The sequence below is a fragment of the Babylonia areolata genome, chromosome 18 (genome assembly GCF_041734735.1).
Source record: "Babylonia areolata isolate BAREFJ2019XMU chromosome 18, ASM4173473v1, whole genome shotgun sequence".
Taxonomy (NCBI): domain Eukaryota; kingdom Metazoa; phylum Mollusca; class Gastropoda; order Neogastropoda; family Buccinidae; genus Babylonia; species Babylonia areolata.
The window spans coordinates 62,995,674-63,011,478 of record NC_134893.1 but is presented as its reverse complement, the minus strand read 5'-3'; the positions used below and the strand labels follow the sequence as shown (position 1 = coordinate 63,011,478).

The 15,805-nt window shown below is 42.1% G+C and overlaps 2 protein-coding genes across 3 annotated transcripts in view; one reads left to right on the top strand and one right to left on the bottom strand.

Moving 5' to 3' along the window:
- Positions 1–9,592, top strand: part of LOC143292990 (leucine-rich melanocyte differentiation-associated protein-like) — a 21,943-nt gene extending 12,351 nt beyond the window's left edge. For both annotated transcript variants that reach the window (XM_076603756.1, XM_076603755.1), the window contains one exon: positions 848–9,592. In XM_076603756.1, coding sequence (XP_076459871.1) covers positions 848–873 — 26 coding nt within the window. In that variant the 3' untranslated portion in view covers positions 874–9,592. The remainder of the gene's footprint in view (positions 1–847) is intronic.
- The window catches only part of LOC143292987 (uncharacterized), a 54,820-nt gene continuing 46,644 nt past the window's right edge, over positions 7,630–15,805 (bottom strand). The window contains exon 11 of the mRNA XM_076603750.1: positions 7,630–15,805. Coding sequence (XP_076459865.1) covers positions 14,839–15,805 — 967 coding nt within the window. The 3' untranslated portion in view covers positions 7,630–14,838.

Sequence of the window (15,805 nt, the reverse complement as noted above, 5' to 3'; positions counted from 1 at the left end):
TGAGTTATTTCCCCTTGGCCGTTAACTGCGTGAAAGGCTTTTTTCTAGACTTTTCTAGACTGGGTGAAAGGTCAATCTTTTCATAACCAAAATGGCGGCTGAGACGAATGTACTCCCTGCGTGAGGCTGACGAAAATGTGACAGAAGAAGGATCAGACATTGAACGTGACCTCATTGACACTGGTGACAAATTCTCTGATGATTTTTCTGATGATGATGACATTCAGTTAGTACCAGATGATGATTTTGAAAGTGACAACGGAACTTAGCTGACTGGTCCATACGATGCTGAGACAGAAATCGACAGTGACACTAGTGATGGCCATACTGCAAGACAAGATGACTTGATGACTGTAGATATTGATGAGGAGGAACAAGAGTACTTGTATGAGTGGGTAAAAGACCTGACAAACTTCCCACTGGCTGCACCTTTCACTGGGACCCCAGGACTCTCACTGACTTTCCAGACACGCCCACTCCTGTTGAGGTGTGTTTACAATTTGATATTGTTGCTAATTCATTTCTTGTGTAAATAATGTTGATTTTTACAATTTTTAAGGAATAATTTGTATATATTAATGTAAAATTATCATTTTCTGTGTGTGCACTTATTAAATTGTGTGGGTGTCCGTGCAATGGGTGTGTCAGTGTATTATACATGGGCATGTCTGTGCGTGTGTTGTTTATACTGTCACTCCTGAATTATTATACATGTGTATATGCTGTGTAATATTATTGATGTTTATTTTGCATTTGTTTTTTTCTGTTCTTTTTTGCCCTTTTTTTTGCAATACATGCAAAAGCTTTTTTTCTTCTTTTTTTCTTATGACAGCATTGTCTGTTACAGAAATTCAAAACATTTTACATGCATGAGGAGGAGATCTGCCAGATACAGGAGCAGACATGGGGAGACTGAGGCCAGGCAGCCACTGGCCTGCTGACCATTCCACCCACCAAGGAGCAGCAGACCAGGAAAGCACAGAGAGGGTGCAAGGTGTGTTACGCCAAACACAAAGCACAAGGAGCATCATGTCAAGAGAAGAGGTGAAAAACGCAAAAAAAACAACAAAAACAACAACAACAACAAAAAACAAAAAAATCCACCACAATCATGTGCATACAGTGTAAAGTGCCCTTCTGTGCTGTTCCATGCTTTGAGGTGTTCCACACAGTCAAGGACTACAGCAAATAATAATCTAGCTGCAGTAGAAATGTGTAAATAGGTTTTTTTTTCCCTTTTTTTTTTCAAGTGATGGATTTGCATGGTTTTTCTTTTTCTCTCTTTCCAGTGTTGTGATCTTCTATTTTATTTTTTTAACAGTTTGTTGTGCAACATTTGACTTCAAACTGATTCATAAGAATCAGGGAACCTTACTGTGTGAGAAAATCATCTTATGCTGCATTGTGGATTAGCTGATGGATATGACATGCCTGGTGAGACAGTATACCTATTTTTCTTCTTTCTTTTTTTTTGCTTTTCAGTATTTAGTGACATAATTTGAAATATTAAAAAAAATATTTAACAGCACTTAATGAGAAAACTATTTTAAAATGTTAAAGGAAGAGATGGTAAACTTTCTAGTGATATATAATTTGTATGCCTTTGTCTCTGTGTGAAAGTGTGTTGAATTTTTCAGATATGCCCATATTTGCACGTCACAGTAAAACTACATGCACTATTTAACAACATCTCCATAGAGTTAATCCATTGACTGAAACAGAAGTCTATGAAATCCTGAAAGAAATGATAATAAAATCCTGTGAGCTCGATCCTGTACCAGCCTCCGTCTTTTCCCAGTGTGTCTCACAACCTCTTCCCACATTCACCAATATTGTCAACTCCTCCCTTCTCAGTGGAACGTTTCCATCCACTTTCTAAACTGCAATTGTCCGGCCTCTTCTGAAGAAACCCAACCTTGACGCAAACATTTTGAAAAACTACCGACCATTCCTGTCCAAACTCCCAGAAAAATCTGTCCTGAAGCAGCTCAACAACTACCTATGTTTCAGCAATCTCATCCACCCATTTCAGTCTGCCTATTGTGCTGCCCACAGCACCAAAACCACTCTCCTCCACACCTTGAATAATCTACTGCTAGCGTCCGACAAATTTCCCTTCTCACTCTCCTCAGCTTGTCAGCTGCCTTTGACACAAATGACCATTCAATCCCCCTTTCCCGTCTTCATTTTACATTTGTTATCAACCGCACTGTTCTCAAGTGGTTCAAATCTTATCTCACTGATCGATTCCGGTCTGTCATTGCTGATAATTTCCAGTCTGAACCTGTTAAAATCGAACATGGAGCTCCACAGGGATCTGTTTTAGGCCCAGTGCTCTTCACACTGTACACTGTTCATCTCGCTGAAATTATCAACTGCCATAATGTCAGTCATCATTCTTAAGCTGATGACACTCAACTCCAGAAGAGTGATACCCCTGAAAAATTGTCGTCGCTCTTGCAAGAAACATCTGACTGCTTTGTGGACAATCAAAACTTGACGACTCTAAATAAGTTACAGTTGAACGTGAACAAAACTGAAGCAATGATCATAGGAACTAAACAAAAATTCCCTTCCATCACAACTGACACAATCAAACTTGGCAGTACATCCAATCTTCTTTCCAGTTCAGTCAGGAACCTTGGTGTTGTCCTTGACAACACACTGTCTATGCACAAATTTATCAGACACGTCAATCCGGCTACTGTCAATTGTGGCGCATCAGCTCTTTTCAGAAATATCTGTCCACCAACGCATCATCTAGACTTGTTTCTCTCATTCTCTCTCGCCTTGACTACTACTCTCTATTGTCTAGTTTGCCTGCTTCATCCATTCAGTCCCTTCAGCGCATACAAAACTCTGCTGCCTGACTCATCCTCAGAAAGAAAGGATCTGAACACATCACTCCTCTTTTGCAGCATCTTCATTGGCTCCCTGTCTCACACAGAATAAAGTACAAGATCAGCACTCTATGTATTCACAAATCTGCCCCTTCCTATCTCTGTGGCTGCCTTCACCTCTACACTCCATCTCGCTTTCTACGATCAGCTTTGGATCCACTCTTTTAATGCATACCCACATTACACCCCACTGTTGGTGGCCATTCTTTCTCTGTCTCTGGACCTTACAGTTGGAATGAACTTCCTTTTTCGCTTTGTCAGGTCTCAGCACTCAGCTCTTTCAAGTCTCGCCTTAAAACCCACCTCTTCCCAATATAGCCTCCCTTCCCTGCCTCTTCCTTGTTTTCAGTTTCTCCAGTTTTTAGAGTTATGCATGTGTGTGAATATCTGGTGTGAAAGCACTTTGATTTGCCTCTGTACTGGAGTCAGTGCTATATAGATATAATTATTATTATTATTATTATTACTGTGCACAGACCACACCCACACAGTGCATAGACCATACCCATACTGCACACAGACCAAATATACTGTGCACAAAACATACACACACTAACCACATCCACACTGTGCACAGACCACACCACACTGTGCATACACCACACCCACACTGTGCACAGACCACACCACACTGTGCATACACCACACCCACACTGTGCACAGACCACACCCACACTGTACACAGACCACACCACACTGCATAGATCACACCCACATTGTGCACAGATGACACCACACCGTGCACAGACCACACACTGTGCATAGACCATACCCACACTGCACAGACCACACCCACATTGTGCACAGACGGCACCACACTGTGCACAGACCATACCCACATTGTGCGGAGACCACACCCACGCTGTGCACAGACCACACCATACTTTGCACAGACTAGACCCACACTGTGTACAGACCTCACCCACTGTGTACAGACCAGACCCATACTGTGTATAGATCACACCCACACTGTGCACAGACCACACCCACTGTGTGCAGATCAGACTCATACTGTGTATAGACCACACCCATACTGTGTATAGACCATACTGTGTATAGATCACACCCACACTGTGCACAGACCACACCCTGTACAGACCAGACTTGTACTGTGTATAGACCACACCCACTGTACATACCCATACTGTGTATCAACCACACTGTACAGACAATACCACACTGTGTACAGACCAGACTCAAACCATGCACAGACCACACAGTGCACAGACCACATCACGCTGCACAGACTACACTTCAAGCTGTGTGCACAGAGCCAGCATGTGTCTCGGCCCGTGTTGACTGGCACAGATCGTCAGGTCGCTGGCACAGAGCCAGACACCGTGGGGACCTGTGATGGAAGTTGGAAGGCAACAGATTCATCACAGACTTCATTTTATGACTGTTTCTGTCCACAACTATGCCATTTTGATTTGCTGCAAAATGTGGACATTCTTTTATGACCTGACCAGTTCAGAAATACTGAATTACTGTAACATTATATGCCAGTTTGCTTTCTTTTACTGTTGTTTGCTTTTTATGACACAATGTTTCTACTCACAGCTACTACACAGTGGATTTGCCAGAAAATGTTGACATTCTTTTTATGACCTGACCAGTTCAAAAACACTGGATTGTAGTTGTATTTTAAGCCAGTTTTAATTCTTGTACTGTTTTTATGCAGTGCAAATTATGTCATCACTGTGCGTGTGTGTTGTGTGTGTGTGTGTGTGTGCGCATGCAGTCATGACTTTGTAGATACACCACACCAAGGAAGTTAAGGGCCAGGCAGAAAAACTCACGAAAATTAGACAAGAATACAAAAAGTATATATGACAACAGTATATGAGTGAAAATTCATGAAAACATTTCTTTTTAGAGAAATCAACAACCAAATTACCCCCGAAACAAAAGTCACAATTTTTTGTTTTAATTAAAAAAATCAAAAAAATCATTTGATTCACAAATGTCACTTTTGTTGTGTGTCCTCCATTTGCAGCCTGTCACTCTACACATCTCTGCTTCATGGACTGAACAGGTGTTCTTATGTATTCTGAAGCGAGGTGGCCCACTCCTGCTGCAGAAAACAAAACAGGTCATGAAGGTCTGCAGCAGGTGGGTGATTCTGGCACACCCTTCATCCAAGCAGGTCCCACGAGTGCTCAATGGGGTTTAGGTCTGGTGAATGAGCCGGCCAGTCAAGACGTTGGATGTTCCTTTCCTGAAGGTAGTCCCTGACCACCATAGCACAGTGGAGAGTGGCGTTGTCATCCATAAGGATGGGCGGCTCCAGGACCCATGGCCTGGAGGGCAGACTCAGTAATTGGCTGAACGATCGGGTCTCTGTACGTCACGCCAGTGAGGGTCCCTTGCACTAGGTGTAGGGGAGTTCTGCCTCTCAAGTGGATGTCTCCCCACACTATCAGAGAGCCGCCTCCATACCGATTGTGCTCACGGACACAGCCATCCGTGTCATAACAGCGACATAAGAATCAGAGGGTTGATTGTGGTCACTCAATGGAAGAAGAAGATCTGCATAGCGCTCACCTGGGCGTCTCCAAACACGAACACGGGTATCATTGTGGGACAGGGTGAACTGAGACTCATCTGTAAACAGCAACCTGCCCCACTGCTGTCTCATCCAGCGATGATATTGCCGGCTCCAGGCCATACACGCTCGTCTGTATGCCCGAGTCAGTGGAACGCAACCCTGCTTCAACAAGATGAGAGCAAATAGTCTCTAGGCTAATGTTGACGTTTGTAGCCTGCCTGAGCCGCATCCTGAGGTCACTGGCTGTTCTGGTTCTGTCGCACAGAGCTGAGAAAGTGATGAAACAATCATCACGTGGGCCTGTCGCTCTTGGTCTGCCAGAACAAGGGCGGTGTTCAGTGGATCCAATTGTTTGGAACCTCCTGAGTGGCTCACTGCGAGACATCTGTCCAGAAATTCCGTCTTGCAGCCATGCCAGGGCTCTGCCGCAATCTTCTGCTGAAAGTTGCTGTCTTGCTGGCATGGATGTTTCACCTCGATTTTAGTCCAGATTTTATACCCAAATTTAACCCTATTCATCTGAAATGTGTTCACAGTACACACCTTATGCTTGTGCCTCTTGCAAATTTGAAAATGAATCAGCAGTTGAGAAGATGGGAAACTGCCTCTCTTCAAGTTGGTAAAACAAATTGTGCAAAACACGCAACTTTCCAGCGCATTTGCACGCCTTCGCTCAAACGTCAGGATAGACAGTTCACCCAGGGTCAGTGAGTGTAAACGTTCACTGTGCGATGATCCAATCTTAAATTGATGTTAAAAGTCTTCCTTCTTTCTATAAAAGAATATAGATAATTTAAATTGTCTTGGTGGCCCTCAACTTTCTTGGAGTAGTATATATATATGCATGGCTTATCTCTGTTCATCATTAACATAAGTGTGTGTGTGTGTATGTGTGTGGCTGCATGTGTGCCGTGGGGTGTTCATGCGTTACGGTTGTGGTTAATCATTTTTTATGTAGGGTAGTTATGCCTAATTGCAAACGATCCTGTCAAAGTGACCACCTCAACGAGTGAACTGTAAAGATAACATGTACGATAGTTAAACTTAGTTCTCGGGCTTTTTTTTTTGAAGGCTTTCTCCAACTGACTGCACCAAGAAAAGTTCGCCTGCTCATTCTTTTCAACGTTTTGTCGACATTTGAAATAGCAAGGGTGCCTGAGGGTAAATGCGAACGGGCAAGTCTGATTGTGAATGATGGCTTTGGATACATGTAGACAATTAAAACAGAAGCAGGTCTGTAACTCAAAAAGTTAGACATAACACATTATTGGAACATCACACCAAACTGTTGTATTGTTGGTTTTCATCACACATGCACACAAACACATAAACAGACATTTAAACACACACCACACACACTTTTGAGAGTGCTTAGTAATTGTGCAGCATTATTTGCAAATAGAAACATCAAAATATCCAAGGGTCTAATTGCAAACGACACTATTTTGCAGATTCCTGTCAAAACTGACGTTCTGATATGCCACCAATATGCTTTATAAAATTCTCCCAGCACTGGTATTGTGCATTCAGCATAATTATCCGATCAAATCAACTATTTGAGACTGTGTGTGCTGTATGGTGTCACCATCTTACAGTTAAGACAGTGCTGTGTGTACTGTATGTATGACATCAATCTTAGTTGTGACAGAGCAGTGTACTGTATGGTGTCACCACCTTACAGTTGTGACAGTGCAGTGTGTGCTGTATGGTGATGTGTCACTGACTTACAGTGCCATGTGTGGTGTATCACTGACAACAGTCAGTGCTCACGTTGGTGAATGTAACATCTGGTATGTCTGGTATTCATTTTTTGTGAAGATACGGAGATTGCCTTTAGTAGTTGTAGTCTGTTGTCATTTTGCAAAGATTGCCAACATTACACACGACTGTTGCCATTCTTAATTTCAATCTTTTTGCTTTTCATGGTCATGTGTTTTGACAACATTCAAGAGACAGCTGATGATGACAGATTTGTGACTGGTTGATTGAGGTTTTATGATATAGTATGTTATCATGTGACTGGCTGTGTGATTTGCTTGTTTAATTCTGCTTTGATGCAGTAGTGTTCAATATGTGGTCTGTATAAAAATTAAGAATGCACTTATGGGATGATCTTTTACTTCAGGATGGTGGAACGCACACACAGACATAATGATACAGAAACACAGCTGACAATACACCAACATTTCAGTCTTACAGCTTCCTTTGTTTAATGATACTCCATCTGTCACATAGTTCAGTAATTTCAATGGCCAAGTCGCTTGAACAGCAAACAAAATCCAACACTTCATATATAGAAATGATGGCAGAAAGAAAAGCAAAGTGTATAACAAAGAAGATGATACTGACAATGACGTGGACAGTATCTTACCCACAACTATGTGCTAACGGCTCACAATGTTTCAGTCTAAACAGTGTGGACACATGACATTCAAAACGAGGGTTTAAGATGATAGCAGTGGTTTAGGGGGTTTGGGGGTTACACACAGTACAGCACAATGCATTATGTCCACATCATATGCCAGAATGGGGAAGAACAGTGTCATTACTTGTACATGTACTGACTGACTTCGCTGCGTAACACATGTATTGATGTATGAGATGTAGAGAAATATACGACACATACACATACCAGTGTATGGTACATGTGGCGATGTATGATACATGTAGTGAAGTGTGGTAATGTATGGTACATACACTGATGTTTGTACGATGTACAGTACATGTACCTTTCAGCTTGGGCTTTGCACATGTTGCATTTAAAATTTTCAATTCAAAATAGCAAAAACACTCATTTAAACAGAGTTTTGACATGTATTTCTCACTGTACTGTGTGAGGTTGCGGAATTCTCAGTGTGAAGCTGTGACGCTATGTAAAATGTGGTAGTGCACATATTTGTGTGTGAAGCTGAATGATTCCAAAGAAAGACTGGTAAGTTTCTGTGATCAGATACCCATCACAACACATGACCACAACACAAAATAAAAAGGCTGAAAAGGGTGAGGAGATGAATGTCATGATCAGATCATTTGATTCCCATGTGTACTTTGGTCAGTCATGTCTGTCAATGCACCAAATACTCCTCTCCAAGACTTGCCATTATCTGGTTAGTACTTGATTCAGACCCATCCTGACTGACTGTAACCAGCATGGTGGCTGCTGGGTATGGAGGAAAGGTCTCCCCATCTTCCTACACACACAGCCAGACACAGTGTCTGGCACTGAGTCAGTTTGGGCAGCATGCTTCAGCACAGAGTGTACAATCAAAGATGACTGTACACTGCACACACTGACCACCTCCACAGAACTTATCTCCTTCCCTTTCCCACTTCCAGCAGTGTGTGTGAGCTGTGTTAAACAAGGACCACTTTAAATAATGTCCACTTTGACAGTTGTGGCATTTCATTAATATTTTACATCATTTTTGTTGAATAGTAATTTCACAAAATATCTGGTTGGTATAACTGTATAAAGAACATGCATCACTCATTCAAAATTTGTATGTGTATAGGATTGGCAACACTTCAAAATGGTAACCATCATTTGCACAGTTTGACCAATGCCCCAAATCAGGAAATTCACCAATTCTAGTCTCGAAGTGACCAGTGTTAAGTTGAAGTGCAGGACTGCACTGTAACCTCAACCTCCACGAGTGAGACAGAGAGGACCCTACAAAGCTTTACTCTTTACTTCACAGCATGATCGCTCCCCCCTCCCATGCCCCCCTCCACCCACACACACTGATCACTCTATGGGGCAAGTTTGTTGTACAATCTGTACTCGCACACACAAACTATTACCTGAAGGTCAAGGGCAGGCACAGTGTTCACACACAAAACACACACCTGACCTGACTAGTCAGTGAATCTGTCCCTTGAGTGCTGGCATCATTTTTGCCTCCTCATGACATGACATGCCAGCTGAAACAATGCTACACGTCATGAATAAGATGCCAGCAGACAATACACTGTGACATGTGTCAGTTCCACAGTCCAAATAACATCATGTTCATGACGTAGCGACACCCATTCCATGCACACACTGGTCTGAACAGTGACCCAGTCCAGCATCAGATCACATAGACTGATCCATATACACTGTATCACATCTGCTAAAAAAAAAAAAAGAAAAAAAAGAAAGGAAGCGCCTGACCTATCTATGCACAAACCCAGTCAGGTCTTGAGAGTTTACCATGGCTATCTATAAAACATTAACCTAAAATGAAATAAAATAACCAGTTATCTTATTGTAACGTGTGGTGAAACTGTGTAAAGAAGGGACATGACTGAAGACATTTGCTGTTATCATGTGTATCACTGTCTTCACAGAACAAAGACTTAATCAATAAAAACCAATAAAATTTCATGCCTTTATAAAATCTCTGAAAAGATTTAAAAAAAAAAAAGAAACAAAAAAACAACAACAAAAAAAACCCCCCAAACAAACAAACAAAACCAAAAAACAATCAACCCCACACTCCCACAAAACTGCTCTTTGAATGTTGTTCATGACATGAAATTTTAAGACTTGTTATTTTTCACTACAATCACAGGCCATGATTTGAATATCTAATGAACAATAATAAAATAATGAAAAATAATTATCAATGACAGAATGATCAATGATCATAGTCAATGAGAAAAAAGGCCATTGATAACCAAAGGTAAAAAGACTTAAGTCCATGATAAGCATGGCAAGTCATGATAAAGTGACTAAAATATATGGACCACTCTATACAATACACACCCCTGCCAATACACACACATGCACGCACGCACACACACACAGACCTCCCCCATCCCCAAGTGCAAAGGCAGATGTCAGTACTGCACTGACTGTTCCAGAGATACAACTGAAGGAAGATACACACAGATCTTGCACACTGAAAGCAGCTCACTGACAACGCTCTACACATGGCCACACTTAATTATTAAAGGCTGAATTATTTTACAGGTCTCTCTATATATATCCATATACTTACAGGTTGAATATCAACTCTGCTATACAGATCACACACCTGAAAACTTTAATGGACCATGCTGTGCACACAATTCAATGGCAATAGAATCCCCGATACTGCTGGACAGATTGATCTGTTTCACAAGCAGTCTCAACATAGCTTTACACACTTAACAAACAAGTAGCAACCACTGAGAGGCAAGAGCAGCCACACTGAACACTGTAGTTGTTTTTAGAGGGTGAGTGATGGTTGTGTGTGTGTGTGATGTGTAACTAGTTGTGTCACAGCAAATTTCATTATGCTGTTGCAAAATTCTGTACAACTTACAAATGTAAATTAGAACAAGAGAGGCAAGGCCTTCAAGACTCACTTGTGACAAACTTAAAAAAATATATTAAAAAATCGTTAAAATGTGTTCAGTATTTAACCCCTAGGCTGCCTGCATGACGAGATAACTCGTCATGGCAAGCATGTATGCTTTGCTGCCACAATGACAAGATAACTCGTCATCGAAATATTCAGACTTTTCCCTGGTTTGCATTCGCTTCGTTGACAAAAATAGTGGTAGCTTTAGCCTGGGGAATCTCTCTAGATTCTATTCATAGCTAGAAACCCCATCTACGTCATGAAGCAGTCCTTTATTTGAACGTTTTGGTTGGGTCACTGTCCAAGTGTTTGCCTGACTTCTCTCCTCGCTCGCTCAACAAAATGTCGGACTGACGCCGTGCTCAAGACATGCGATCGTGACGAACTAAATCAACCAAGATTTCTTTCTTTAGCTGATGCTCAGAAAGAATTGAAGCATAAATTCGAAGAAGATAGTGATGAACATTTATAGGACGATCTGATAGAAAATAAAGGGAGCAATCAAGAGAGTGGCCAAGTTGCGACTATCAGTGAGTGATGCCGGCTGTACAGATGTTAGCAGTCGACAGAACGACCGAATTAGCAGCAGAGTGGTATTCTTGGCACGCGGTCTGCTGAGAACTGATTCAAGTGACCATGTGAGAGGGGTGAAGAGGAGGGGGGTGGAGACTGAGGGGGCATGGCCTCACATCCATCTTATCACAGGCTTGGAGAAGTCACAATGTATTGTGTATCTATCTCTTAAAAAAATATATATATATATTGTGGTTGTTCTAGTATGATTTTTTGTTTGCAGATATCCATTTGTCCAGAAAATATGATGTTTTTGTGCAAATTACCTGACTAATGTTTGTAATGAACAAGTTGAAAATGTGACAAAAAACAAAACACTGATTTCAAAACAACAGCATGTCACTAAAAACATATAAAATGGGAAAACAGCATGTGTTTTGTATTCTTTATTCATTTACCTTTCAGAAAATATATACTTTTATGGGTCTTTCTCCAATAACAAAGAGCACAGAATTTTTGGAAAATTTATACCCGTTTTTTTGTGAAAAAACCCTGGCAAATAGATTTCAATTAAATTTTATTTTCCTGGCAGCGAAAGGGTTAATATAAAGCTTGAAGTTAAAAAAAAAAATTAAAAAAAAAAAAAAAAAAGAAGAAAAAGAAAAAGGCCAGAGCACAGATTCAAACCCAGCATGTTTCGGTGGGAAGAAATTGTCTCACTCACTACACTTGTGTGGATCCATAAATGACATTCAAAAATTGACATTTAAGCATGCTTTTTTAAGGGCGATAAATCGATTGCGGTATTCAAAGTGATAACTCTGTTTGAATCATATCATTTTGGTGTATCTCAGGCGTTTAAAAATTCTTTAAGGGCATTTAAGAATTCTGCAGTAAAGGAGACATGGCTATTACTGCAATCACACTGAAATATTTAGCCAGTCTTCTATGGATCTAGATAGATGTACAAGTTTATTTACATTTTCATTCTATTTAATTAAGTAGCCACTTTAAAAGTTTTAAAAGTTTCATATGCAGTAAACACGTCGATGATGAAGTCTGTCACTGTATGTGTTCTGTCCAGAATTTGTATTTCTTTCCACTTAATTGCGAACAAGAAAATCGAGGTCACGCCGTCTACTCACTAAGTATAGCCAATGTTACTGCAACTGGGATGCGGTTATATGGAGTTTTCGGAATCCCAGAAATGGCCTCAACGAAATAAACCATTAATGATACAGGAAACACGGCTTAATTCAGGAGACTTACAAGCTCTTGGCAAGACTGTGAAGATTTTTTTCCTACGATTTTTAAGCCAAATTTAGTATTGACGGACAAAGTATTTCCAGAGAAAAAGGCTATGTTAAAGTTTACCAATGGACACACATACATACATACACAGACAATTGAACACTGGGTTAAAACACAGACTCACTTTGTTTACACAAGTGAGTAAAAAATGGTAATTAATATTTACCCATTGTTCAGAAGCAGCCAGGTAAGAGATTCACAGAAGAGAAAAGTAATGCCATACTGAGGGACAACTTTTAGATTTAATAGCGAATGAAATTTCTATGGTTAGTCCTGCCCCAGATGGAGAGTTCTTTCCCATGATATATATATCATTCTGTTTGAAGAGTGTCATGACATTTTTTCCTTGTCTTATTGTTTTTTCGGCACATTTTTCTTTCTTTCACAGCCTGTGTAGATTAAGTAGGTTGTCATCTCCAAACTGAGTTTGCTGCATCTGGCTTCCTAACTAACTGGCACATTGTGGGACCTTGGATATATTTAGGATCCAGTTTCTGTGCAATATATTATTTTCATTATTCAATGTCAATTAAAAAGAAAAGTTCATTTAACATGCAGCAAGTATGCATCATGGAGCATTGCCACATCATGATCATGATACTTACAGCAGAACCAGCTGTGGTTTAACAGGAGAAAAATGGTACAACAACAGAAGAAATGATTCAATGTTACTCAAACTTGGCTGCTTTCAACATTGTATACTCAGGTATATACAGAAAAGATCACTGCACACGCACACACATACACTCACAAGAACTGTTGCCTGATAGCAAAGTAAGGACAGATGATGGTGCAATGAACTTACGAAGCCAGACAGAGAAATGGGATGGCACTGACAGTACAGGAAGGACTCCCCAGATTCACAGTGATCCATCCTCCCACCCTAAACAACTCTCCATACATCAAGTACTAACACGTCAACAGTGGTCAAGTGCATACACAGGGTGCACAACTCACTCACCTCCACGTTGGTAACTCTTAACAACCCCCACCAATATAGAATACTGTAAACTATTTTAAACCTGATGTCTAAGTCACTCAGCAACACTGCTGTTAAGTGTATTCCTTTGTAATCTGATGTCTTAGTCAATCAGCAACACTGCCCCCCCACCCTCCCCGTCACAGAAAAGGAAGGAGCCCAGGACACAGGTGTCACACCATCACCACAGATCTGTCTGACCACACCACACATGCCACCTCATGTCACTTAAACAACACTAAGGATGGGAATCCTATCAGATGAAGGATGGAATGCCTGTCAGTGAAGGATGGAAAGCCAATCAGAGAATGAAAAGTCAATCAGATGAAGAATGGAAAGCCAATCAGATAAGTGATGGAAAGTCTATCTGATAATGAATGGAAAAAAAATCAGATGAAGAATGGAAAGTTCCATCAGATGAAAGGAAAACTGATCAGAAGAGGGATGGAAAGCTGATCAGATTAGGATGGAAATCCAATCTGAAGAAGAATGGAAAACATATCAGATGAAGGATGGAAAGCCAATCAGATGAAGACTGGGGATGGAAACCCAATCCCTAATCAGACAGGGTGAACTATGGCAAGAACGCCAAAAGCTGATTGGAAAGATAACTGATCCTGCAAAGGCTGCCATTTACATTGTGGATGATCCCCAAAAACAGATCACCACAAACTAACATTTTAACAACCGTCACCAGTTGTAATGGGACGTCACACCGACTGTCTGTCCATTGTTTATCACACAACACAACTACAGTTAACTCTGCTCTGTAATGAAAGAAAATAAACCACTTCATTAATCACATACACTGCATCTCATTCTAAAATATCCTGAACCAACTTATGTTTCTTCAACAAAGCCGGCTGTATCACACACACACACTAACACATCATACCATTCACACAGAAACACAGAACACATAATACCACGTACAACACACACATACCAATACAAGCAATAAGAGTCTCAGACACAAAGACCCTGGCAGAAGTGACAAGAACAAGACAAGCAGTATGTATACCTAGATATACAGACAGACAGACAGGGAAGGTGACCCAGGCTGCCATCCTGCATGAAGTGCAGGTCGTCAACAGACAAAACACTGACGACAGTCATGCTGACACAGAGAGAGACTTTGACATCAGAGTCAGTGCTCACTGATGACAGTCATGCTGAAAGAAAAGAGACCTTGATGAACAGGCAGTGTAAGTGCTTTTGACCCAGGGGACAATGCTGTTGATGAAAGTGGGGGCAGTAACTCTACCGCTTCCTGTTGGCCCTGGAGGAAGTGGGGCGGGCAATATACTCCTCCTCCCCTTCCTCCTCATCACTGTCCACCTCCTTCAGAGACTTCCTGGCCGATCGTGAGGCTGAGCGGGGGGTTCGGGCCTCAGGGGATGGAGAGGGTGTCACCTCCCCCTTCTTGCCCCCCCTGGTCCTGCTGCCAGACACCTTTCCCCCCGCCCCCTTCCTGGCTGGTGGAGTTGTCACCTCCTCCTCCACTTCGTAGTAATTCTCCTCCTCTATCTCTTCCTGTGAGGGGGTGGGTGCCCTGGCTCTACGGTTGGCTGTTTTCTTGGCCGGTGCCTTCTTTCTGCTGGATGCAGCAGGGTTGGGGCGTGGGGACTCCTCCTCCTCCTCACTGACCACCTCTTTGGGTGGCGGTCTTCTGGGGGACCTTGTGGGTGTCTGTCGGCCTTTCTTAGTGGAAATGGGGGAACTCTCTGCCTTCCTGCTGCCTTTGCTCTGTGCACGACCTTTAGCTGTCTGCCCTTTGCCACGGGCAGGGGGCGCTCTGGTTGTGCTCTTCTTGGAGGCTGCCCCAGATCCTCCCCTTGACTTGGTGGGTCTGGGGGTGTAGCCCTTGTTCTCTTCCTCCTCCCATTCTTCTTCTGATGGTTCCACTTCCTCTTCCTCCTCACTGCTTTCCTCAGCATACCTGCCCTTCTTGGCTGGGGGTTTACGCTTGTTGCTGACCACCTTGCTGCGTGATGAAGATGACCCCTTCTTCTTGTAGGTAGAGCTGAAGTCCAGCTGTGTTTTCTCTATGGGGGCCCGACGGCCAGACTTGGTTTTGCGCACCACATACACCTCTTCCTTCCCTGTGCCCGACCCATAATCCTCCTCTTCCTGCTCCTCGTCAGATTCCCCAGCCAGTAGTGCTGGGGATGGCATGAACTGGTCCACCAACTGGAAACTGCCGCTCATCCCAATGCCACTGATCCGT